The sequence below is a fragment of the Alexandromys fortis genome, unplaced genomic scaffold, assembly GCF_014885135.2.
Source record: "Alexandromys fortis isolate MF-2015 unplaced genomic scaffold, M_Fortis_MF-2015_v1.1 scaffold_16, whole genome shotgun sequence".
Taxonomy (NCBI): domain Eukaryota; kingdom Metazoa; phylum Chordata; class Mammalia; order Rodentia; family Cricetidae; genus Alexandromys; species Alexandromys fortis.
Genome location: NW_026067893.1, coordinates 6,134 through 33,262, shown reverse-complemented (window position 1 = coordinate 33,262; position 27,129 = coordinate 6,134). Strand labels below are relative to the sequence as shown.

At 39.1% G+C, this 27,129-nt stretch overlaps 1 protein-coding gene across 1 annotated transcript; it reads left to right on the top strand.

Moving 5' to 3' along the window:
- Positions 1-884: 884 nt before the first annotated feature.
- On the top strand, positions 885-23,009 carry LOC126505545 (zinc finger protein 431-like). Its single transcript, XM_050148615.1, has 4 exons — positions 885-975; positions 19,609-19,735; positions 19,932-19,992; positions 21,110-23,009. Exons 1-4 carry the CDS (start codon positions 973-975, stop codon positions 22,251-22,253), a joined length of 1,335 nt encoding a protein of 444 aa, XP_050004572.1. The 5' UTR covers positions 885-972; the 3' UTR covers positions 22,254-23,009.
- Positions 23,010-27,129: the final 4,120 nt, after the last annotated feature.

The window sequence follows — 27,129 nt, the reverse complement described above, 5'->3', positions numbered from 1 at the left end:
TTCTATCTCTGGGTGACCCGTATTACTTCTACAAGTTTTCTCTTATTTCTAAACTTGGCAGTGACATATGCACACTCCTACATGAGCATATATATAAATAATTTTTAATCCTGAATAAGTGCAATTGAGGTCAATTGCAGTCAAAAGAATTCCTAGGTTTCATCACTACAACTCACATAGAAGAAGTGGATCACAAACACCTGTGAGTTGTCCTCTCAGTGCTACATATACATCATGGCACAGGTGTATTCACACAAACACAGTTCAAACATTTTTACATGCAAAGATAATCAAAGAAAATAACCCAATTATTGAGCACATAGTAAATGGTGATAGGAGCACTACAACTCTTCATCTTCAGTATTATAATGACATATTTGGGACCTTGATAGTTAACTTTGTACCGCTGCTCCTCTTGTGTACCCAAGTTTCATTCCTAGCACCCACCTCAGATTGGTCAGAGCTTCCTGTATTTACAGGTCCTGGAAATCTGGTGCATTTTTCTGGCCTCTTGGGGCACCAGAAATTCAAATGGTGAAAAGAAAGATATGTATGTGAGTTCATATAATAAAAAGGTTTTCTTCATGCATCTTAAAAAATGAAATTTAATATACCCAATGTTCCTCTTGTGCTATTTTGTCTGATTGGCCTCTTTCTGAATTTGTATACATCCTTTGAAAACCGAACCCATTGATTTACATTAGTAAGAGACTTGCTGTTGAATTTGGCATAAATCTCCAGCCAATCTGGGACAGGTCTGCCTTTAGGTTCGAAGCCACTGCAGACCATGGTGCTGAGTCCCTCCTACTCCACCGGGTCCCGTCACTCAGACCTCACCAGCCAATCAGATCCTTCCGAAGACCAGCCAGTCAGATGGGAGGGTTCTTCCGGGAGCCAGACTTCCTTTCTGGTTCAGCTCTCCACCTTGGGCTCTCTTGTCGGCAGAGAGCCTGTCAGCTCAGCAGCTGCGCCATGGTGAGTGAGGGGTTGCTCTCCACAGACGGGAGGAGTGGCTGGGCTTGGCAAGCGAGGGGCCAGTGTCGCCAAACTAGGTGGAGCGGCCCGCTGAGGCTCGCGGCCTGTGTGGGGTCCGCCACTGGCTGGGTGGAGCCAGCGGACAGACGCAGAGTTTAGCGTCTTCCTGCCTCAGTAGTCCTAAGTGATCCTTGCAACTCTCTGCTGGCAGCCTCTGAATTACTTCACTGCCCGGGCTGTGTCTGCAAGGAGCAGAGCGTCAGGAGCCGCAGATGGTGGTGTCTGTCGAACTTATATCGTCGCATGTGGAGAGATATCACCACATTCGCCAAACGCGGAGACTCCTGGTCCCTCCTGGGTCTTCAGATGTTCTGCGCTTTTAACATTTAGGTTTAGGATCCGTCTGTAGTTAATTTCATGCGGCTTGTAAACGGTTTCTCCTGTGTAGAGTAGCGCTCTACTACTAAACTGTGATGTAGAAGAGTATAGTTAATAATAAAATTAATGGTATGAGGATTTTCTGGTTCTTAGGAGTCAGTGCCATGGTTCTAGATACCCCATTGGTCACTCCGTGTTCCTGGAGGTCACTCAGTGCTCCCAGGATTTGCTCCACTCCTGTGGATTTTGTTGTCTCAGGCCTGCTCTAGCCTAGGTTGTTTGCTCAGACTTCTTTCTGTAAATGTCCCTGGTCTGGATCTGCTCTTGCAGAGGTTCCTGGCTTGGGATTGTAAAGCTCTCTGGCTCTGATCTCCTCCATTGGAGTTCCTAGACTTGGTTAGATAAAATTAATAAAACAAAACAAAAAAAAACCAATTATCAATCATATAATAAATGGTTTGCACATTTAAATTGTAGAATTTCAAGAAATATTACTGTCCATCTAAACAATGTTGCTCCCTTTTAAATCTTACTTTTTCCATTCATTTTCTAATTCAATGATAGGTCTTTAAAAACACACACCTCAGCTGGAATTACAGATTCATGGCTGTAATCCCAGAACTTGGGAGACTGTGTTGGGCCGATCTCTGTGAGTTTGAGGCCAGATTTGTGCCCATAGTGAATTCCAGGGCAGCCATGGCTATGTGAACATATCCTGTCTCAAAAGAATTTCAAAAAGAAAAAATCATATCTCATTATGGAAATTTTCTTAATATAGTATGAATAGACTCTGATAGGTTTCAACAAACCTTTTGTTATTTTTGCTCACATCAAAAGAACTGTGTTAACAATAAAAATAAGGAGTAATATATTGGGCCTTTGACAACCATCCAGAGGAACTTTCCTGACATTCAAGTGATAGGAGACAGAAGGAACACTGCAACTCTTCATCTTCAGTATTATAATGACATATTTGGGACCTGGATAGTTGACTCTGTACTTCTGCTCCTCTTGTGTACCCAAGTTTTGTATTTCCAAGTCCTGGAGATCAGGTGCATTCTTCTGGCCTCTTAGGGCACCAGATATGCAAATGATGAAAAGAAATATATGTATGTGATTCCATATGGTAAAAATGTTTTCTTCATGCATCTTAAAAAAGAATGAAATATAATATAGGTGTATAAGTTTTGCCATTGAGCATACCAAGTGCATGCCAGGTACCAGTGGTAACCAAAAGATGGTGTCTGATCCCCATCTTGGATGGTATAGACAATTATGAGCTATCTTGTAGGTACTGGAAATCAAAGTCAGGTCCTAGTAAAGAGAAGCCAGTGTTCTAAGTGCTGAGCCTTCTACTCAGCCCCCATGAACATGTCATTAATAGCAGTAAGGTGTGAATGACTGATCTAAGATAATCTTTACCTCAGTCCTGATGACCCAGAAGAAATAAAAGATTGATTACATCAGAAGCTTAGACTTGGTGCGTAAAGAATTTTCTGAACCCAAAACTCCATAAAATGAGGGTAAAATAATAAAATGATCAGGAGGGGAAATGACAAAAGTCTTTTAAAAGATGGTTGACCATTTACCCAAAGTCAAAAGAATGTTTTGTCTGCAATGTGGTAAATAGGTGACAATTTGAGCCATAAGCTCACATGTCAGTCAGACCCCAGCTTGAGTTTTTGTCTCCTGTGAAGGAGAGGAAAGGAATTTGCAGGCATGAAGTCTGACTTATCTAATTAGGATTCATATTGTGCTTCCCTGAGGCCTACTAAACCTTCAGTTAGGAGTTTTGAATGGTGGTGACCGGATGACATCCATGTTGTGGGGGAGATCCTGAGACTTGAACTGAAGTCACTATAAGGCTAAGCTAATCAGATATTTACAAAGAGCTGTGGAGGTTGAAAGAATTTTTAGGGATGGAGCTTTGCAAAAGCCCAAGGGTCAGATGCTTAAGTGCAGTGCATAGGGTGTGCTTGAGGGCAAGTTGGCACCATCTGTGCTCTGTATCCACTCTACTATGGTGGGTCAGCCACCTCCAGGTCTTCCACTATTTACTTTTTTGGCAACTCATGTAACTGTCAGTGGCAGTATCCTACAGCCCCCATTTTGCAGTCTCCATGGGAACATAAAGCTCTTTAGCCTCCACCCCATCAATCCTCAACACTTGCCTGCCTGGCAAGAATAAGGATATTCTAAGATGCATTTAAATTTCTCCCTTTGGCTAACAACTAGTGAAATAATAGACACTATAAAATTTGAGTTTTTCTGGGAATTTCACTGTGGAAAAAGACTGACTTCTCCCGGTGAGACTGTCTCTACTGAAGAAACATTTACTCCTTATCTGACCACCTTACAGGAGAGACAGGAGCTGAGGTTTGGGGACTGTTTTAGAGATGGGAAAGCTTTTGTTATGTTACTTAATTATATTAACTTAGTTGTGTATATCCCTTGCCATCTATCTAAACCTGTTAGGACCCCAAGGATAAATTAAACACCTTATATCTTCATCACTGTCCCAAATTAGTCACACCAAAAATATCAAGTTTATTACTTTATTAATAATTTGTTCTTTTTCTTTTCTTTATTTTATCTTAAAGAATAGCCTCATTATGAATCTCTGACTGTCCCGGTACTCACTGTACAGACTAGGATCTTGTAGAATATCAAAGAGATTTGGCCACCTTATCTCCAGTGTACCTGAGTTATATATAGTTGGGCACATCACAGACAACTAAATTAGTACTTTTTTGTTGTTCAAGACAGGGTTTCTTTGTGTAGTCGTGAATGTCCTGCAACTAGCTTTGTAGAGCAGACTGGCTCTTGAATTTATAGAGATTACCTTTCTCACACTATGTAGTTGAGAATTGCTTTGAACACCTAATCCTGCTTCTTCTGCCCAGTGCTGAAAAGAAAGTCCTGCAACTGCTTCAGGCCTGGGCCTTAAGTGGTCAGTGAGAGGAAAATAGATGAGTAAATGAGTATCCTCCAACTTCTCTGGATTTTATTGCAAATGAAGAAGGACCCATGTAAGAATTGAGTTCATAAAGCAGGTGTAGTCACAGCACAGAGAGGGATGGGAAAGAAGGAAAATGAAAGCTTTCCCCCCCTAGACTGTAGTTCACATTAGAAATAAGTAGTGAGGTAATAAATAATAGATGATTGTTGAATGTTCTGACTGGCCGTTTCTTGCATCCACAGAGTAAGGAATCAAGAATCTGGATAAAGAACCAAATTTATGAAACCAATTACAGTAGTTACACTAATCTAACCAAAATAGAACTGGATAAAATGGTGTGGCCTTGCCTAAAAAAAACCTATTATTTTACATATTAAGATGGACAGCCTGAGATAAAATGCGTAACTAATACTTGGTATACTCTAATATAAATTACTAAATTTTGGAGCACATGATCTGTTTGACCATTTTTGGCTTATAATTACATCATTTCCATCATCTCTTTCTTGCCTCTAAGACTTTCCAGAAATTAGAAAAATCATGAATTTTGCTTTATCAAGAGTTACTCTTTGAATGTGACCTATGTTTGGCTTCAGGTCATCTGAGCTATGAGGGAAAGCATTGATTGCACTGGTTAGTGACTCTGTAATGGAACACACACACAAGGGACACCATATCATGGAAGAGGAACAGGAAGTGCTCTGAGAGACTGGAAGAGTTTCTACTAAAATATAAATTTTGCAGACTAGAGCTCTGTGTTCCCCCAGGGTGTAATGATAGAGCTGGGAAGAACTGCTGGCTTATTTATTTATTTTTTTATTTATTTGGTATTTCGAGACAGGGTATTAGTCATTTAATTTCTGCTCATCTAGTAGGGAAAGTATTACAGTCTTGAGGCTCAGCTGGGCAGTTCTAGCTACTGAGGCACTCTGGGCAAGCCTGGCAATCAGGAGCACAAGATGGAAGTAGATTGCGAGCTATGAGGAAGCCAATAGAGAGCCATGAGTATTAGCTTTTTTTGTTACCCTACATTTTATAGTTGATTTCTCCCTCCAGTTCTTATTTCACCTTCCTCAGAAGAGGTAACACTAACTACCATGTGGTTGAAGCAATGACTTGATCTGATTTCTTCCAGTTGAATTTGGGTTGTCAGGAGGCAGTACTGTGATACCCTTCCACTGAACCTCTCTTAAAGACCAAACTCTCAGATGAAGACAGAAAAGGAATTCCTTTACTGTTTGGGAAGCACTAAAATGTCCAAAGTCCATATGACATTCTTGATGGGCTCACAATAGCTTCCATCTGTTAGAGGTTTCCATTTAACTTCTACAGTCGGTCTCCAGAGGGATGAGCCCACAACCAACTTTCACACCCTTGTATACCCATTTTATCAGCCAAAAGTCAGCATGATGCCCTTCCCACATGGCTTCTGGATATATAGAGAGGAGGTATTTAGCATAATTTAATTTGAATATTAAAACAATAAATGCCCTGTCCTTTGCTGTGGGAGGGTGTCCCAGGAGCCAAGGTCTGATGTCTCACATCTGGACAACATCTTTTTATCAAAAAGAAAATATTAGTAAGATTTGCTATCTAAATATCATCTCATGTATACTTACATCTAATGTCTGTAGAGTATGATCCCTTGTGTTGTTACCAATTCTCTTATCCTTTGATGAACTTTCTTCTTGAGTACTGAAGACCAATGCAGGTGGCAAAAGTTAATCTTTCTTTCTGTGTTGTCAAGGCCAGTTGAGCAACAAGTCTTTCGAGGTCACTTGTGCTTGGAAGGAATTTCAGACTCTTCAAGTCTCTCTTTTATCAGTTGTCCATCAATGTGAGGATAACTCAAAAGCTTTGCTTTATGTACTATGGCTTCCTTGACACATTGAGGAAATCTTTCCCACATTGATCTTTATTTTGTAGACTTGATAATCTTTCAGATTCATTGAGTATGTTCTCTATGGCCTCCATGAACAGGAGAATAAATAATCAATGGTCTTTGTTCCTAGGGACCTCACTGATCTTGTATGGAAATGGGAGAAATAGTCCCCCTTTTATCCCTCTAATCACATTAGAATAGCCTCTAAGAATGATGATTAAACACCTAGAAGATTGGTTTTTCACCAGTTGTGTAATTTTAACTACTTTTAATTTTTCAATAACCAGATACAACTCAATAAACTTTACCTGACATACATTTTAGTCAGTCCTTGAAATAGTTGAGATTTGACCTTGTCATCTTTAATAAATATATGATCTCTAAATCCTGTTTCTGATGTACCTTAAACAACTTACTCAGACCTTCATAGCTTGCAAAACCTTTCTAGTCTTCTTTATTTTGAAGCCATCCAGTCTTCATGTTATTTATATAAGTCCTTTTTTTAAAAACTAAGGTAATTGACACATTTATATTCTTCTAATATGTTCTTTTATGTACTGCTTCCTTTTTCTAATACCATGAGAAATAGGAACATTAACAAATATGTTTATGATCAGTTGTGAGAATTTTCTCCAGCATGGATGGGGAGGAAGCAATGTCTATCTCATAACCATAAGTCCCAATGAAGATACAAAATACAGTTTCACCAAAGTCCATCCTTGGAAATCAATGAGTTTACTGAGATTACTTATTCAGCATGGTTGAAAAGATACAAGGATTTTGATTCTATGGTTGTTTGAATCAAAATGACCCCCAAGTTCCTTGGAGAATCACACTATTAGGATATACTGCTTTGTTGGAGTAGGTATGTCATAGTCACTTTCTGCTGCCTGCTGATATGGATGGAGAACTATCAGCTCTTTCTCCAGCACCATTTCTATCTGCATCTACCATTCTTCCCATCATGATGATAACGGACAAAACCCTCTGAAGCTGTAAGCCAGCTTCAATCAAATGTTTTCTTTCATAAGTGTTGCTGTGGTCAGCTAGTTGGTGGTGGCACATGCCTTTAATCCTAGCACTTGGGAGACAGAGGTGGGTGGGTCTCTGTGTGTTAGAGGCCAGCCTGGTGTACAAGAGCTAGTTCCAGGACAGGCTTCAAAGCTACAGAGAAATCCTGTCTCGAAAAAAACAAACAAAAAAAAAAAGTGTTGCTGTGGTCATGTGTCTCTTCAGTGCAATAGAAGTTACCAAAAGCAGCCACACAGAAATGTCTCCACCCAGCCTGTACAACATCTTTCCCATAGCCACTTGTGTGGAATTTACCTTCTCTCTAGTCTTCCACCACAGTGCTGAGTCCCCTCTGCCCCACCTGGTCCCGTCACTCAGACCTCACCAGCCAATCAGACGCTCCATCAGACCTGCCAGTCAGATGGGAGGGTTCTTCCAGGAGCCAGACTTCCTTTCTGGTTCAGCTCTCTCATGCACTGTGCCTTGGGATCCCTTGCTGGCAGAGAGCCTGTTAGCTTGGTGGCTCCACCATGGTGAGTGAGGGGTTGCTCTCCACAGATGGGAGGAGTGCCTGGGTTTGGCAAGCGAGGGGCCAATGTTGCCAAACCAAGTGAAGTGGCCCACTGAAGCTCGTGTCGTTGGTTTGGCCCTCCACTAATTGGGTGGGAGCCAGCGGATAGACACAGAGTTTAGCTTCTTCCTGCCTCAGTAGTCCTAAGTAATCCTTGCAACTCTATGCTGGCAGCCTCTGAACCACTTCACTGCTTGGGCTGTGTCTGCACAGAGCAGTGCATCAGGAACCGCAGATGGTGGTGTTTGAGATCCATCTGTAGTTAATTTTGTACGGCTTGTAAATGGTTTCTCCTGTGTAGAGTAGCACTCTGTTGCTAAACTGTGATGTAGAAGAGTATAGTTGATAAAAATTAATGGTATGAGGATTTACTGGTTCTTAGGAGTCATTAAGTCACACAAAGTAGAATTTAAGTGAGGGAGGGTTGCATCCCAAATACCCAAAAATGCATAGCATGCGCACCATGCCTGTTAGAGATTACTATCATGAGATGCAAATGCTTGTTCACTAGGATTAATCAGCCATTAAGGTACATTCCTATAACAAATGAGACAACCATAATTTAAAACCAGCCAGAAGAACCACTTCCCTATCAAAGGCATCTGACCTGCTGCTCCGGGGGCTATTATGGGGTCACAACCTTGTGTGCTAGGAGAGTATAATAATTCTAGAACAGCTGCATTTTTCAGCTCTTAGGAAAGCAGTTGTGACTCAGTGTCCCCTGTGCTGATTGAGGTGAACTTGAATCCTGTCTGTAGCCCCACAGGACATTGTCCTTGCTATCTTCATGGCTAACTTCCATAAATTTTTGGATTACAAGTATGCTGCATCACAGAGCTCTAAAATTACCAGTTTGAGTCATACAGTGGGATTGTCCATTGCAATAACAGTAAAAGGATTTGCATGTGGAGCATAGCTTCTCCCTTCAACCCAGAAAAGTAGGAACAGTGTACTGTGTACAGTGGAGGGGGTAAACACACTGGACAATAGCTAGGTCTTAGACTGAAGTTTAAGGCCATGGGCTGCAGGGATATCCATTACAAGAAGGACCTGATGGGGCACAGTGTGTGACTTTCTGTGTAATTTCCCACTGTACATCAATTCCTTCCATGTGCATGAAGACAGACACTGGTGGGTGTACAGTTTAAGGAGGATAGCCTGAACTGCTAAGTATTTAGTTTCCAATTAGTGAACTCTCCCATGCAGATATCTTCAGTCCTGGTTGACACAGGGAAGTCAGCTCAGATTTCTGAGACACAATCCTTTGGCCGTAACTTCATGTGTCAGCTTATAATACTCAACAGCTAACATTTTACGTGGGACAAAGTCATGCATTTTCTTATTAATGGCATTTTCTTTACCAGGGAAGTGCCTACTTTGAAAATCAGTATAAATGAGTGTTCAATTAATTTTTTTGTCATTTTAAGAAGTCAATTATTAGTTATTGTTTTTAGATTTCATTTTCTTCAAAGGCATGGCTGCTATAATCTTTTTTTTATTTTCTACTGTTTCCCAGTTTTTGAATTTCATTAAATTTTTTAAGTGCTGTTTATTTATTCATCTATTTATATCAGTTTAGAGCAGTGATCCTCAACCTGGTGGGTCATGACTTTTTTTGGTGGAAGGTCAAATGAACCTATCACAGGACTGGCCTAAGTCCACCAGAAAGTGCCACGGGGAATCTGCTACAAGTGTCATGGGGAACCTGCTTCAAAGAAACTCTACATTAGCTCAGAATCAAGGAATAGATAGTTATTTCTTTAGGGGAAAATTCACAAATCAGAATTCTTCACTTGACCGGTTGTATCACAAAATCCAAAGGAGCAGCCAGTGGGAAAGGAGCAAGGGGAACTAGAGAGCAGGGGCACATGTACCTTTGACTTCCCCATAAACAGTATAAGGGACCATGCCCCAGTAGGCAGGCAAATACAAGCTGTAATACTTCCTACAGCACCTTCCCCTTTTCTTTAAATAAGAGAGTTCTAACCCTAATACAAAATTATATACAATAAGAACAAATATATTCAATAATTATCCTATCCTAATTAATTTAGGTCTTGTAAGATAAATAACTTGGCCAGGTCATGAGAGGAAAGTAACTACAGTTATCTAGTCTTCAACCCCATCGAGGATCCAAGATGGTGAATAATATTAATTGAGTAAGTAGGAAGTTCAATCAAGCAACTTCCAAAATGTGCAACAAATGACAGAGACAACTGGCTACCTGGGCAATCACCTAAAGTCTCATTTGCAACATTGAAGCAACCAACTTTGGCTAAGACCTAGAATAACTGACAGACCATTTTCAAAGGCAAGAAAAATTTCAAAACCATCTTACATTGTCTTGGCTAGATTTGACAGTCCTGTTTATCCATTTCTGGATACTATATATCTTGTCAGTCAGTGGTTGAGGCATGGGCATTGCTTTGCCCAAAGGCGACTGTCTCCAGACCAAAAAGAGCAGGTTAGCTGAGCTCTCATAGTTGCTTGGACAGGGATGGACCATGAGACACACAGGTTCTATTGTTCTTTTTGGTAACTGGGTAGTTGTGCTTGGCCTCTGAGCTTTATTAAGTATGGGAGAGGCTCTGCCATCCTGGCATTGGAGACTATGAGCTTGTGATATTGTTGCCTCACACTGTGTAATTGAGAATTGCTTTGAAAACCTAATCCTGCCTCTGTTGTCCAGTGCTGGGTAGATAGTCCTTCAACTTCTTCAGGACTGGGCCTTGACTGTTCAATGAGAAGGAAAAATAAGCCAGCTAATGAGTGACCTCCAGTCTCTCTGACTTTTAGTGTATGATTATAGATGAAGAGGCATTTGTGCAAGAACTGAGTGCAGAGACAAAGCTTGAAGCTGGTAGATCCACAGTGCAGAAGGGAGAGACAGGATAGTGGTATAGAACTTTCCTACTTCAACAGTAGTTGAGATTAGCATTGCAGAACCAGGTAATCAATTGTAGGTACTCCATAAATGTCCAGATGGTCATTTCTTGATGTCCACAGACCAAGCAATCCAGAATCTGGATAAAAAACTGGACTTATAATGAAACCAAATTGCTATAGTTAGAGTAGTTCAACCAAAATAGATCTGAGTAAAATGTGGCCCTGCCTAACATGACTGTTATTTTACTGGTTTTGAATATATAGCCTGAGATAAAAGGTTTGAGAAATTTTTTATATTTTCTAATATAAATCCCTAGTTTCTGAAGCACATGGCCATAAATCCTGTTTCAACTTTTCAAAATAATTTTTTGAGATTATAACTATATCATATCCACATTCTCTTTCCTGTCTCCAAGCCTTACCTAATTCATGGCTTCTTTTTAACAAAAATTGTGAATGTGACCTGTGTTTGGCTGCAGGATTTCCCAGGTATGAGGCGATCGGTTGGCTGTACTGCACATTGAGTGTGTAATGGAGTGCTCATACAAAGGACCCTGTGCTTTGGGTGAGGAACAGGGTATGCTCTAGGAAAGTGGATGAATCTCTACTAAAATACAAACTTTCTGGACTAGGGTCCTGTCTACTGGCCTGGAAGGTAGAACAGGAAGTTCTGTGCTGTCAGAGACATTTGATCTCTGATCACCCATTATGGGACCTGATAATATTCTGAGGCCCAGTAGGGTGGCCTTAGCCAATGAGGCACTCTGGAAAGGCTTAGCAATCAGGAATAATAGTGGCAGGTAGCTTGCAGGTTCTTTCCAGAATTCTTCTCTACTTTTGTCATGATGAGTTTTAAGGAAGACCACAAACTATGCTATAGAGAGTATAGGGTGTTCAGAGAAGGTCTGTTGAGTTTCATTTCTGCTGGGATTTGGATGGACCATGGGCCAGGCTGTGGTTCTATTGCTCTATGTAATCACCTGGGAAGTGCTCCTTGTCCTCTAAGCCTCCCCATGTATGGATTTCCTGGGGTGAGGGTGACTCTGCAGCCCTGGCATGGTAGGCTATTATGCTTGTAATATCACTGTCCAGTGTACACACAGAGTGATACTTTTGGTGTGCAGTGGGAAGACAGATTTGAAAACTGATAATCTGGTTTCTAGAAGTTCTGAATATTGCAGTCTACTTTTAAATTTGTCTTATAAATTTTCAAATAGTTTAAAAGCTGGTAGAACTATCGTGATGGTGATTATCTTTTAGCAATGCATGATTAAAATGTTTCTAACTTTCTGCTACAGCCAGCTGCAATGGTATGATTCAGTGATGCTTAGTGCCAGGAACAAAGGGAGTTTCTGAACTGCAGAGGTTTCTTAGGTGTGTATAGTTTTGGGCAGCTAGATAGAGAAGAATCTATATCTTGTGCTATAATCCATTTGGCAGGAAGCAGATATTGTTCTATATTGTTTTGGGATTGGGCATCAGTGGGGCTGGGTTTACCTGAAAACACCAGGAAATCTAAGGGGCTGCAGAACCATAGCAGTAGATCATCTCTTTTTTTTTCAGAGAGGGCTCTAGAGCATGGGGCTAGTAGCTGGAGGGCCAGAAACAACAGTTTAAGGGTCACTTTGTGGTAATTTTGTGATAATTGTGAAGTCTTTATTTAATTTCTGTTCTTGTAGGACCAAGTAGATGTAAATCTTAAGAGGAATACCAGAGAGTAGAGATTGAGTGATGTGGGAGTCCCCACTGTGTGCTGAGATTACCCTAAATGAATAAAGAAAGTGCCTTGACCTTTTGATAGGGCAGAACTTAGTTGTGCGGGGGGGGGAAAACAGAACTGAATACTGGGAAGAAGGGCAGAGAGGGAGAAGCCATGGATCCTCCACCTGAGACAGACACTGGTTAGAATCTTGCCGGTAATCCACTGCCACGTGGCAATACACAGATTATTGGGGATGGGTTAAACTAATATGTAAGAGTTAGCCAATCAGAAGTTAGAGCTAATGACCAAGCAGTGTTTTAATTAATACAGTTTTGTGTGTGGTTATTTCAGGTCTAAGATAGCTGGGCTGCCGGGATGAATAGGCGGCCCTCTCCTTGCAACAACTGAGATCATAGGATTTCAGTTGGAAATGATAGACTCCATAGCAGATTAAGTTTGAGGTCATTTATGTGATAGTTTGGCTACAAAATCTTTCTTTATCTGCCTATGACCTGGAAATTTAGTAAAGCACAATTAAAAAATAATGGGCTAATTCCTTAAATGAAATATTGGATCTGTTGGATGTTTATTACTGATGATTCATTCAGGTCTACAGTAAAAAGAAAACAAGAGGTGCTGAAATAAATGAAAATGAAAAGATAGTTTCAGGTGGCAGCCAATTACTGGAAGAAGTAGGAATATTCAAGGAGTTTTTTTACCATTATAGAGAAGGTCCTTGCCATAAAATGGAAGTCTAGCAAGATGCTCCAAGAGTAAAACTCCATCCACATAAACCTTCAATTTATGTAAAAAGTAAGCAAAGTGATTCCTAGTCCTAGGAAGCAACTTCTTACAAACCCTGCTACACCTGTGGCCAAGTGTGTTAGTGTCTATCAGTTAAGAAGTTAAACTTTTCAGGCCCATTCATCATGTGCTGGTCCTGGAAACAAGAGTCAAAATTTAAGGTAATGGGTTTTTAGTTTGTGGTTACAATTCAGCATTGTTACTGGCATCCATGATTGGCAGAGTCAGAAACCCAGTGAAGAGATTGTGAGAGTTCATTTCATGAAGCTGTGAGGATGAAACCTATTGTTGTTGTTGTTTTTACTCTTTTGGGTGCCTGATACCCATCTCTCAAAAAAATGACATACACTGAGGTTTATTTCTTATAAATTCCTGGTCTTAGGTTGTCTTATTTCTAGCCAGCTCCCCCACGCCCCCCCGAGACAGGGTTTCTCTGTAGCTTTTGGTTCCTGTCCTGGTGGCCAGGCTATAGCCAGCTTTTCTTAACTAATTGTCCCATCTACCTTTTGCCTCTGGGCTTTTATCTTTCTCTATTCTGAATACATTTTTAAACTTCTTACTCTGTGGCTTGCTGTGTAGCTGAGTGGCTGGCCCATGCTTCCTCTCCTTTTTTTGGTCATCCTTCCTTTTTGCCTCTGAGATTTCTCCTCCTATTTATTCTCTCTGTCTGCCAGCCCTTCATATTTTTTCCTACCAAGCTATTGACTGAGCATTAGGCCAAACAGGTATTTTAGACCAGCCCAGTATCACAGCTTCACAGAATTAAAGAAATACAACATAAAAAGTGCAACACATATTTGCATCATTAAAACAATTGTTTCACAACATAAACAAATATAACACATCTTACAATAATATTCCAGAATAATGGGCTGGAGAGATGGCTCAGTGGTTAAGAGCACTGTCTGCTCTTCCAGAGGTCCTGAGTTCAATTCCCAGCAACCACATGGTGGCTCCAAACCATCTGTAAAGAGATCTGGCGCCCTCCTCTGGTGTGTGGGTATAAATGGAGGCAGAAAGTTGTATACATAATAAATAAATCTTTAAAAAAAATATTCCAGAATAACCAGGGTTGTATTTTGATACAAACTAGGTTTCAGTTTGATACCACATGATATTGAGATGCCTAAGACATATTCTATGGAGAACTAGCTGAATGCAGGGAGTGGAAGTAACCAAAGAGAGAGATGTATGAGAAGATGCATGGATAGGGCCATCTATGCCCTTTGAAACTGAAGCCTTGTGCATCTGAGGCAGAGCTACAGGATTTGATCTCTGTCCTGTCGTGCTTCAGTCTTGGCTTGGTTCAATCTTCCCTCACTATGTCTCCATTTCTCTATTTTGGAGTGTAAATGGTATTCTATACCATTGTATGTTGGAAAGATGTAAGTTGTTTTCTGATTTTTACAAGATGTTACTTGCTGCGGGACAATGGTCTTGTACCTTGTAAAGATTTGTCACTTGTATTGGTTTAATAAAATGCTAATTGACTAGTAACCAGGCAGGAAGGATAGGTGGGGTGACCAGAACAGGAGAATTCTGGGAAGAGGAAAGCTCAGTCTGCAGTTGTCACCCAGACATAGAGGAAATAAGATGAGAATGCCTCACTGATAAAAGGTACCAAGCCATGTGGCTAACACAGACACAAATTATGCACTAATGTAAGATGTAAGAATCAATTAATAAGAAACCTGAGCTAATAGGCCAACCAGTTTATAAGTAACGTAGACCTCTGTGTGTTTCTTTGGGACTGAATGTCTGTGGGACCAGACTGGAGAGAAACCTCTGTCAACAAATCACTGTCAAGAGATTGTCTTGAGCATCAGAAGAGACTTTGAACATTTGAACAGTGTAGGGGCTATTGTAGACTATGAGTATCATTGAAGTGACTAAATTAATTTTCTTCATGGATGATGACCAGGAGCCTATAGTGATCCAGGCCAGAATGTAATTGATTGAATGAAAAACCTCCCAAATAGGAAGATGTATTTTAATATGTGCCTCTTCTTGGGACTTTTATTTGATTGCTTGTGAAACCATTAATAGGAGGAGCCTTTCTGGATGAAATTTCTCATTGAGGATGTGATATGATGTAGTGAAGAGAGCTGTTTGTTTGTTCCCAGATACTTAGCCCCAAAATAATCTAACAGAAACTAATAATTATATCACTGCTTGGCCCATATGCTCTAGCTTCTTATTGGCTAACTCTTACATTTTAATTTAACCCATTTCTATTAATCTGTGTATTGCTATGTGCCTGTGGCTTACTGGGTAAAGTTTCTAGCATCTGTCTCTGGCTGGCCTACATAACTTCTCTCTGACTCTGCCTTCTTCCTCCCAGCATTCATTTTAGTTTTATGCACCTACCTAAGTTCTGCCCTATAGCTCTGCTATAGGCACAAAGCAGTTCCTTTATTTAACAATGATAATCACAACATACAGAGGGAAATCCCACATCACCTCCCCTTTTCTGTATAAATGAAAAAAAAGGTTTTAATTTTAACATAGTACAATTACAAATCACAAAACAGGTATCATGCAAGAATTACAGTTAAAATATTTATATCTGAGCCGGGCGGTGGTGGCACACGCCTTTAATCCCAGCACTCGGGAACCAGAGGCCAGCCTGGTCTACAAGAGCTAGTTTCAGGACAGAAACCAAAAAAAAAAAAAAGAAAAGAAAAAAAAGAAAGAAAGAAAAAGCTACGGAGAAACCCTGTCTCGAAAATAAAAAAAAAATTATATCTACTTTTTTTATCATAACTAAGAAAAACTATAACTATAAATTTTCAACTCCATCGAAGACCACAGAAGGATACAATATTATCTAAGTAAACAGGAAGTATGTTGTAAGCAATGTCTGAAACTCTAGAAATGAGAGAGACATTTTTTTGCCCAGACCGTCACTCAGAGTTCTTCTGTATTGTTGGGGCATTCAGTCTTCAGCCCACAGGCCTATAGTATCCAGCAGACTTCTTCATGAAGTAGGAAATTTGAAGACCTGTTCTGCATTACAATGGAAGAGTCCACCAGATGCTTTCTTCTGAGTCCTGCAGAATGTCTAGCAGACTCTTTCATGAATCAGGAACCCCTAAGAATCATCTTACCTTTAGGCAAGTTCAGCAGTCATTTCTCCGTGGGTTTTGCATGTCCAGTTCATCAAGCAGTCCAGGCAAGAGCAGTTTCTTGCCCAAATGTCTAACAAACTCCATAAGGAGACTCTTCGATGGCCATCATCCTCTTGAAGTAGATTGATGCTGCCAGGAGCAGATATGTCTCATTGTCATGAAAAGTCTTAAGCTCTTAAAACATTTTAAATGCCATATTATGAAAGTCTCTGAAAGATTGAACAAATCCCTATCTATCTGATATACATCTCTGTACGTCTAGAAAATCAATGAACATGACTACAAACTTGACTATTACTATATAGATGACTATTTACCTATATTTTTAATTACACATTACATTTTAAAATGAGCTACACAAATACAATACCTTAATCAAGAGCTGAAATACATATAATAAAATTGTTCTTAAATTTGTATGAATAAACCAAGATCCATGCCAATGCAAATCTCTATAGCATATCCCCATTTAAATGTAAACAAACATTTATGAACCGTATTTGGGTATATGGGCATAGTTCTCTCCAAACTGCTTCCTGCTTTTTATTTGGTGAAGTAATTTTTTGGGGGTGTTCACAGTGACCTTTTGGGTGGTCTTGATTCATTAAGCCACAGGTTCTCATCCTCTGTCAAAACAAAAGCACCTCTTTCCCAAAGCAACTAATTCTTATACCCAAATTCTGAAGATATGATACCTTTAAAGTATATATGTTGGTTACTTAGCTCCTTTACAGTCAAAAAAATTTAAAGAAAACACAATAATATGCATAATCCACACACTCTGTATATAGTCCTTCTTTATGTGGCTTATTTTTATTCTATTACTTTTTGATATTTATTTATTATCTTTACTCCTTTAATTTATGAGTGTACTCTGTCTCTTTAAAGACTTTGTTTCATTTTTTATAATCCATTTACTTCTTTATATAACTATTTTTTTCTTCTCTCTCCCAAACCTATGTATAGTTTTTAAACACACTGTGTCTCATTAAGAGGTCTGTTATGTATGAATCTGTCCTATTGTGTATCTGTAATTCTTTACTGTTCAGGAGTGCTTCTTAAAATGCTAAGCACTTCTTATGAACTTATGCTGTGCCATTGGTAGGGCAAATACGGCCTGCCTGCTTGCTTCACCCAGTCCAACATGACAGAGGCATGTTTGCTTCTTCTGAGAGCTAGGTATGCTGCCCCATTTTCAGGCACACAGTAGGTCTAAGTTGCCATTAGCAATCTGCTCACAGACCACACAGCCAGTCCTCCAGAAAGAGTCAAAAGTTTGCATGGGCAGCACAGCCCAGAAAGCTGGCATTTCAAAATGGCATAGTTTTTTTTTTCTGTTACCTCTAAATCAGGAAAACCTCTCTTAAAGGAGTTGCAGCATGTCACCAGTAAGCAAAGCCCATTTGGGGGAATAATGCAGCTAAACTTCATTTTTTAGTGTTTACAATTCCTTTCCAAGCTCTCTAAGATTTTAAGTGGATTTTAGTTGGCCATGTGGGCATGAGTTTGTTGTGGAAAGCCACTTGTTAGTTCCCAGCTGCTCAGCCCCAAAATAATCAAATAGAAACTGTATTAATAAATCACTGCATAGCCCATTACCTCTAGCTTCTTATTGGCTAGCTCTTACATATTAATTTAATCTGTGTATCGCCATGTGGCTGTGCTTACCAAGTAAAGTTCTCAGCATCTGTCTCCAGCAGGGCTACATGACTTTTTTTTGACTCCACCTTCTTCCTCCCAACACTCAGTTTAGTTTTCCCTACCTACCTAAGTTCTGTCCCATAGCTCTTCTATAGGCACAAAGCAGTTCCTTTATTAACCAATGATATTCACAGTTTACAGAGGGGAATCCCACAATATGTGTTTCTAGAGCTTCAACCATTTCCTGTTCTTTGTGCCTACTGTGTTGTACTTGAAACTAATCAGTCAGCTTACTTCTGTTGCTGTCATAACTTCCCCACTATCATAAACTCTATCACTAAATCACATAAGAATCAGTAGAATTAATTGCCATTTGGTGCTAAGGTGGTTTGGTGGCCTACTGTTTTCATTTTTGTTTGTTTATTTTTGAAGACAAGGTTTGTCTCTGTAGCTCTAGCTGTCCTGAAAGTAGCTCAATATACCAGGCTAGCTTCAAACTCAGAGATCCTCTGACTCTGACTTCCAAGAGCTGGGATGAAAGGTGGGCCAGTATTCCTGATTTTTTTGCTTTTATATTGTTGTTTGATGCTTTTGTTCCTATAAAGCATATGCTGTTGTACTGAACTTCACCCATATTTTCAATTTTAAAATTTTACAGAGGGTATCATTTTGTTTCTTAGCATGGTATGTATTCATGACATTAATACTACCTGTGCCTTCTGAGTCATTGGATTGCAGGTGCATAACCTTCTTCCTGCCTGTTTTGTTTGTTTTGAATTTTTATTTTAAAAAGAGTATTTTACCTGTATACATGGATATGCACAATGTGAGTACCTGGTCCTTACATTGATCAAAAGATGCTACTAGAAACCCTGAACTTGGAATAATGGATAGTTATGATCTCCCATATTAGTGAGCTCACCTGTATAGAAGAACAGAAGGACTCTTTAGTGTTGAGCCATCTTTCCTGCTCTGTGTTGATTATTTGTAATCAGCATATTAATTGCTATTATTTTCATTTGTCCATTCATAACTTTTTAAACACACAGTGCTTTTTGCAGTTTAAATTGTGGCACTTCCAGTTTCTTGTAGATGAATAAAGAGTTTAAGTGCATGCATAACTCTTTGTAGAAACTTCAGCAAAAACCTGTGAGTTATTTCTATCTTTATTGTTTGATTTTTTTTTCATGTGAAACAGGTATTTAATGTGTATTTCTCACTGTCCTATAAGTGATTGCATGGACTAGGCTGGTATTCAACTCAAAGGCAGATAGATATACATACATCTGCCTTCTGAGTGCAAGGATTAGAGGCATGATTCAATGCATCCAGCTTTTTCATCTTATTTTTCTTTTTTGTAGTTAGGAATTACTCATTCATACAATTTCTCTTATCTGTACTCTGTACTGTTCTGTTTATGTATCTTTCATTGTTGGTCAGTAGGCATTTCTCTTGCAAGGTGATATCCTATTCAAAGGGTTCAAAAATGACAGAGGTGAACCTCCAATTCAGTTTGCTTCTAAAGTGACTTGATGATTAAATTATGATGTCCATGTCATGAAATAAGTATGGGGAGCATCAGAATTATATGACTATACTGTCAAAGATGTATACATTTACAATGTTGTCAAAATCATGCATTCTGTTGTACACATGTATGGTATATTTTAGAATTCAGTGACCTATGATGACGTGCATGTTGACTTCACTTGGGAAGAGTGGACTTTGCTGGATCCTTCCCAGAAGAGTCTCTACAAATATGTGATGCTGGAGACCTACAGAAACCTCACTGCTATAAGTAAGACTGAATTATCTTTCATGTTTCAAATAAGGGGACAACCGTTCATTGGTTAATGGTACTATTTTGTAATATGATTGAGAAAGAAGAATGGGGTAAATAAATCAGGCATGCTTGTAAGGTTTGCTTTGAATGGTAACTAAATTTTTTACAATTTTAAATATATAACAAACATTTTTCTGGCACTATATTTTAGGATACGGTTGGGAAGACCATAATATTCAAGAACATTGTCAAACTTCTAGAAGACATGAAAGGTAATTTTCATGTATAAGGTGATACAAATGTAACTCTGAAGAATTTGTAATGTATCCTATATATTTTAAACAAAAGCCACAGTGTAAATAATAAAGTGTGTTGATGATTGTTAAATTCTCACAAAATCATATACCTTAATTTCAGATAGGTGAACTGCATTTAAGAAAGAATTCAAGGAAATAATGTCTTAACCTATATTACCTTTTGAATCATAATATGAGAGCTATACTATGAAGTCGTCAATCCATTTATTTCATATTCATATTATAAAAGACAGACATTTTGAAAAGGTGATAAGTATGCCTCTAAAACTATTACATTAATAGTCCATCAAAAAAGTAGTTTAAACCATATACTTGTGACTGTGTTAAGTTTAGTGAGGGGACAGTTAGAATCATGAATCAAGGGGCAGCTTTTGTGGAGAGTCCTTAATCCAGATACCAAAAGTCTATGAGGACAGAAATTCAAAGTGTTAAAACTCAATGGGGGAAAACCTTATGTTTGTTATTCTTCCTTTACTAGGTATATCATGTTTACTCTGGATACAAGCCACATGAACATAGGGATGTGAAAAGATATAGCATACCTCTCTCTCAGAACAAATAGAAGACATATAGCAGTTCCCATGTTGAGTATACTTGTTGAATTTGATGTAAAAGTATACAAGTAATTAGTTTTATAGCCTTATTGTTAATATATCAACAATCTCACATTTCAGAAAAGCACCATGAGTACTAGGACTGTATAAATACTTCTGTTTGTCCTAGTTCACTTAGCAAATGTAGTATCACTCACAGTATAGGAAACTTTATGAATGCAATAAGAGTGGTAAAGCTCTGAGTTTTTTCAATTCTCTTCAAATACATGAAAATTCTCATACAGAAAAAAAATTCTGTAAATGTTAACCATGTATTAAAGGCTGTTATCAGATATGTTCAAAGATGAAATGCAAGCATTAATGAAGGGGAAAAATAAGATTGTAAACATGGTGATAAACTTTAACATATAATTCCTCTTTAAAATAGTATTAAATTGTAAAATTAATTTAAACAGATAAAAATATTCACTAATGTATTAAATGTAGTAATGCTTTCATATGTACCATTATCATTGTAGGCATGAAAAAGGTCAAACTAGAGAGAAAACTTCTGTATATCCTCAATGTGTTAAAACCTTTGAATGTGACAGTCATCTTCACAGGCATGGAAAAACACATCCTAGATTGAAAACTTTTGAAGGAAATGAGTGTGGTAAAGCCATTTCACATCACAGTCATCTTCAAATGCATAAAAGAATATACATTGGAGAGAAGCCCTATGAATGTAGTCAGTGTGGCAAAACCTTTGCATATCACAGTAATCTTCAAAGGCATAAAAGAACCCATACTGGAGAGAAGCCCTATGAATGTAATCTGTGTGGTAAAGCCTTTGCAGATTACAGTCGTCTACAAAATCATGAAAGAACCCATACTGGAGAGAAACCCTATGAATGTAATCAGTGTGCTAAAGCCTTTGCGTGTCACAGTAATCTCCGAAAACATGAAAGAATCCATACTGGAGAGAAACCCTATGAATGTAATCAGTGTGGAATCGCCTTTACATATTGCAGTAGTTTCCGAAAACATGAAAGAACCCATACTGGAGAGAAACCCTATGAATGTAATCAGTGTGGTAAAGCCTTTGCGTGTCACAGTAGTCTCCGAAGACATGAAAGAACCCATACTGGAGAGAAACCCTATGAATGTAATCAGTGTGGTAAAGCCTTTGCAGGTCGCAGTAGTCTCCAAAAACATGAAAAAACTCATACTGAAGAGAAACTCTATGAATGTAATCAGTGTGGTAAAGCCTTTCCATGTCACAGTCATCTACAAATTTATGAAAGAATGCATACTGCAGAGAAACTCTATGAATGTAATCAGTGTGGTAAAGCCTTTACACGTCACAGTAGTCTCCGAAGACATGAAAGAACCCATACTGGAGAGAAACCCTATGAATGTAATCAGTGTGGTAAAGCCTTTGCACGTCACAGTGGTCTCCGAAGACATGAAAGAACCCATACTGGAGAGAAAGCCTATCAATGTAATCAGTGTGGTAAAGCCTTTGCATATCACAGTACTTTTCAAGCACATAAAAGGTCACATACTGGAGAAAGCCCTATGAATGTAATCAGTGTGGTAGAGTCTGCACATGCAGTAGTCTCTGATAACATGAAAGAACCCATACTGGAGAGAAACCCTATGAATGTAATCAATGTGGTATAGCCTTTGCATATCACAGTACTTTTCAAGCACATAAAAGGTCACATACTGGAGAAAAGCCCTATGAATGTAATCAGTGTGGTAAAGCCTTTGCATGTCATAGTACTCTTCAAATACATGAAAGAACCCATACTGGAGAGAAACCCTATGAAGGTAATCAGTGTGGTAAAGCCTTTGCACATCACAGTAGTCTCCTAACACATAAAAGGGCCCAGACTGGAGAGAAACCCTATGAATGTAATCAGTGTGGTAAAGCCCTTGCACAGCAAGTCATCTTCTAAGGCATGAAAGAAGCCATACTGGAGAGAAACCCTATGAATGTAATCAATGGGATAAAGCCTTTGCATGTCACATTAACCTCCAAAAGCATAAAAGAACCCATACTAGAGAGAAACAGGTATATAATTAGTGTGGTAAAATCTTTGTGTATCATAGTCATCTTCAAAGACATGAACTAACAAATGCTGGAGAGAAACCCTATGAATATAATGAGAGTGGTAAAACTTTTGCACTTCATATTACTCTTTAAGTGCATAAAAGATTACACACTGGAGATAAACTCTATGAATGTAATCATTGTGGTAAAGCATTTGTATGTGTGACTAAATCATCTGAGAAAAAAAATCATACTGCAGAGAAACCCTATAAATGTATTCAGTGGGATAAAGTTTTATACTTTATATAGGAGTAAAACTTTTGTTTGCAACAATCTGTTAAAATGTTTGCCTATTACAATAAACATTGACTACCTGAAAAAGATACTGAGGAGTTCTTATTATAAAGTATTTGGTAAGTTCTTTAGCTAAAACACTTATAATCAGCTACACAATGACTTGGGATTCCCCTCTGTATGCAATGAATGTATTTTGTTACCATTGTTTAATAAAGAATGGCAGGGCAAAATAGAGCAAGACAGAAATTCCAAGCAGAGATATAGGAGAAAAGAAAGTGGAGTCAGACTCCTTGTGTCTGCTGAAGGAGACAGATGCCCTGGAACCTTACTGGTAATTCACCAGTCTTGTGGTAAAATACAAAATGATAAAAATGGGTTAATTTAAGATTTCAGAGTTAGTTAATAAGAATCCTGAGGTAATAGGCCAAGCAGTGTTTTAATTAATATAGTTTCTGAGTGATTATTTTGGGTCTGGGCAGCCAGGAATGAAAAAGAATCATCTGCCTACAACACAAGGCTATTTTTCTTCTGTAGAAATTAATTTGACAGTGTTAACAATCTTTTTGAGCATTATGATGTCCTTTTTATACTGTTTATACTTAGAAAATCATGGTAAAATGAATTTATTATTTTAGGAAACCCTATATGTAGGTTAAAGGGACCAGCCAAAGAAACATCCTGACCCTGAAACCAGAGCTTGTGAAATACATAATTTTGACCAAAGAAATACATTCTGACTCTAAAGCCAAGACAAAGAAACACTTTGTTCCTGAATCCCCATCCAATAAAAAACACCTGATCCTGAAACCAGACTCAAAAGGTTATAAGGGGCCAGTGAAAGAACACACTTTGGCCCTGAAACAAGAGCCAAAGAAACACACTCTACCCTTGACCAACTGAGCACAAAAGCAGCTAATCCCTAAACTCAAGATCTACCAACCCCTGAGCAATGAATTCCTGCTAATCTCTGCATTGTTCAAGATCAGGGATTGACATCTATCCAATTCCCACCCTGAGAATCTTTTCCCTGGGAAAACTCTGCCCCTAAGAAGTCCTATATAAGTTCTGTACATGCTCATTTGGCTTCTGTCCTGACAGAGGCAGCCCCTCTCCTGTATTCTTCTCTTCCCAATAAATTTCTTGAGTGAGTTTTGGTTGAAGATATTTCACTGGAGTGACAAGGAAGTTTGTAGTGAATTGGAACAGAGAAGCTTTGGTCACCTCTGCTGGCAAACTCCCTTAAAGGAGCAGAGCAGAAGTAGCAACTCTTCACCAGAGACTACAATAGTTTCCCAGTGAAGCAGAAAAGTAACAATTTGGGCTAAAGCTGAGAGAAAAAATGACATCTCTGTTAGGAAACTCCCTAATGTGTCAGAACAGAGAAGCATTGAATACCTTTGCTAGGAAACTCCCTTAGGGAAGTGGAGCAGAACAGCAATGGACAGCTCTGCTTTGAAGCTCTCTTAGCAGATTGAAGCAGGGCCCAGCTGTATAGGCTCTCTTTTGGATAGGAGCAGTATTGCTACATCCTGCAAGGAGAACATCTCCCACTGGAACACAGCCTCAGATATAGCCAGACTTCCTGATAGTCAATATATGTCAGGGACCATCTTTGACATGTATACCACCTACCAGGATGGGGCATGGAGATTAGAAAAATAAGTAAAGAGAATGAAGACACAAGTGAAAATAATAAAATAGAAGCATAGGATAGTACTGAGTGGGAGTTCCAGTGAATATTGTAAATCTGCCTGCATTTAATTTTCCATATACTTTTATAGCCCAATAAAACAGGGAGGAAGAAGACAAAAGACTGCTTTAACATGATGCAAAGGACAACTAGAACTGTTACTTGCTTCAATACTTTGAGCCTTCAAGTCCTTAATTATTGAGAAAAACATTTTCTTATTCAGGCAGTGAAACTATCCTAGACCAAGAATCCTAAAGGCAGTCATTACAGGTTCCTGTAAATCTGTTTATTCTTGGAAACTCTTGTAGGACTCCATCTCCCAACAGTAAGTGTGGGGAAATCGGGTTGAGTCCGCTGAGCTTGGAGTATCTCTGAAGGTCCATTCAGAATGTCCAGATGAGGGCTTTTAGCACTTTTTCCCACTTGTCATCCCCTTTTGCCTAACATAAGTTATATCACCTGGTTATAGGTATATAAAATGACATAGCATTTACTGAAAGTAAATCATGAAGAAATTTATTTTGTGTTTAAAATTTGTTTCTATGTATGTCTGTGAATGTGCATACCATTTTGAAAAAAGGAATGGGAAGATACTGGTTTGGTAAGATCAATTTATGTGCTTTTGCTTACAGGGTAACACTTATTAACATTTTAAGCAAACACACTAAGGAACCTGGAGGCAAAAGCCGATGCAGAGGCCATGAAGGGTGCTGCTTAATAGCTTGCTCATCACGGCTTGCTCAGCCTGCTTTCTTATAGAACCCAGGACCAGCAGCTCAGGGATGGCACCACTCACAATGGACTGTATCCTCCTCCATCAACAGTTAATTGAGAAAATTCCCTACAGCTGAATATTGTGGAGGTTCCATCTTTCCGGGTAACTCTAGTTTGTCTGTCAACTTTGATGTAAGACCAGCCAGTGCATCCTAATGCTTGTGCTGTAGCCATTTGACTGACAGAGCTGTCTCCATGGTCTGCTATTGGAATATGCATATCAGAATATACATTTAGAGCAATTTAGTTTATTGAGCTCTTCCTTAGAACATCTTTTATAAATTTAAGATTAATTTTGAAATAATGATAAAATTGTTACTCAGCCAGTGATAGTCTCCTCCCTCATTTCCTTGCTCATCATCTTCATCTCTTAACAGTATTTTGCCTCACCTGAAGAAAGTCACCAAAATGTATTGCTGGCTCTGTGTATGTTCATTGAGCCCGTGTGAGTGAAAGAACTTGAAAAGTGGCTCAGTGGATGTGTCTCCTTAGTTTAGTTATCAAAGTCAGTAGCTGGGAAGTTACACATGAATCTTATAGTGTGCATTTAAATACTTAGTAGCCTGGCTCCTAGAGATACTTGAGTCGTAGTCTTCAGAATCTTTCAGCAAAATTATATCTGACACCCACCCCCACCTCCAAGTGCTGGGATTAAAGGCATACACCACCATGCCCTGCCTACTTTATTTTTTGTGACTCTGAATAGACCATGTGGAGATTCATAAAACTTTGGCTATGTCCTCCTCCTCCTCCTCTTTCCCTTCTTCCCCTTTTCCACCTCTTCCTTCCCCCAGCTCCTAACTCCCTTCTCCTCTTCCAGGTGCCCAGGCACTTTGACATCAGAGTTACATCTCAGGCCTGCCCGGCCTATTGTTTATCTGTCCTTCAGATATGACCCATTTCCCTCAAGTCTTCTCATTCTTGGAAGGCCTGTCTGTCTGTCTTTCATTTTTGGATGAACACTTGTTTTCTGAACTTTTGTTACTTGTGTGAGTGCTGAATCTAAGTCATAGTCGGTATTGCTTGCCTAAATTTAGGGCTAAACTGTGCTGTTAGACCCATGGAAGATTAAGGATGCAGGAGAGGAGAAATGAAGGACCCCAGAGGCTGGGGAACCACTGCTTGGATGAGCCCGTTAATGGAATGCTACACTCATTGTGCCCCAGTTTGTTTGCAGATGTCAACCATCTTTCAGTTTGAAACCCTTCCACTAGCCTTATAGTTGCAGTTTATTTATTTGGACAAGAGTCTCATTGTTGTAGTTCTGGCAGACCTGGAACTAAGATACACCTTCTTCTGCCTCCCAAATGCTGGGTTTGAGATGTATATGACAACTCTTAGCTATATTTGATTTTATTTGCTACATAGGAGTTATAGTTATGGGGTATTGTGAGCTATCTCAATGCATGTACACAGTGTTAATGATCATGTCACGGTAAGTGGTGTATCTATCACCTCAAATATTTTTTGTTTGTGCTAGGAACTTTCAAAATTCTCTCTGCTATTGACTTGGAAACATTTCACTTAATTTTTGTTAACTATAGTCATTGTACTACTGTGTGGAACAGTAGAAGTTGTTCCTCATAATCCCCTGAGATTACAAAACCTGAGTATGTTTGTGCCACCTGGAAATAAGAATAGGAGCCTGGCAGTGGCGGTACATGCCTTTAATCCAAGCACTTGGGAGGCAGAGGCAGGTGGATCTCTGTGAGTTTGAGGCCAATTTGGTCTACAGAGCAAGT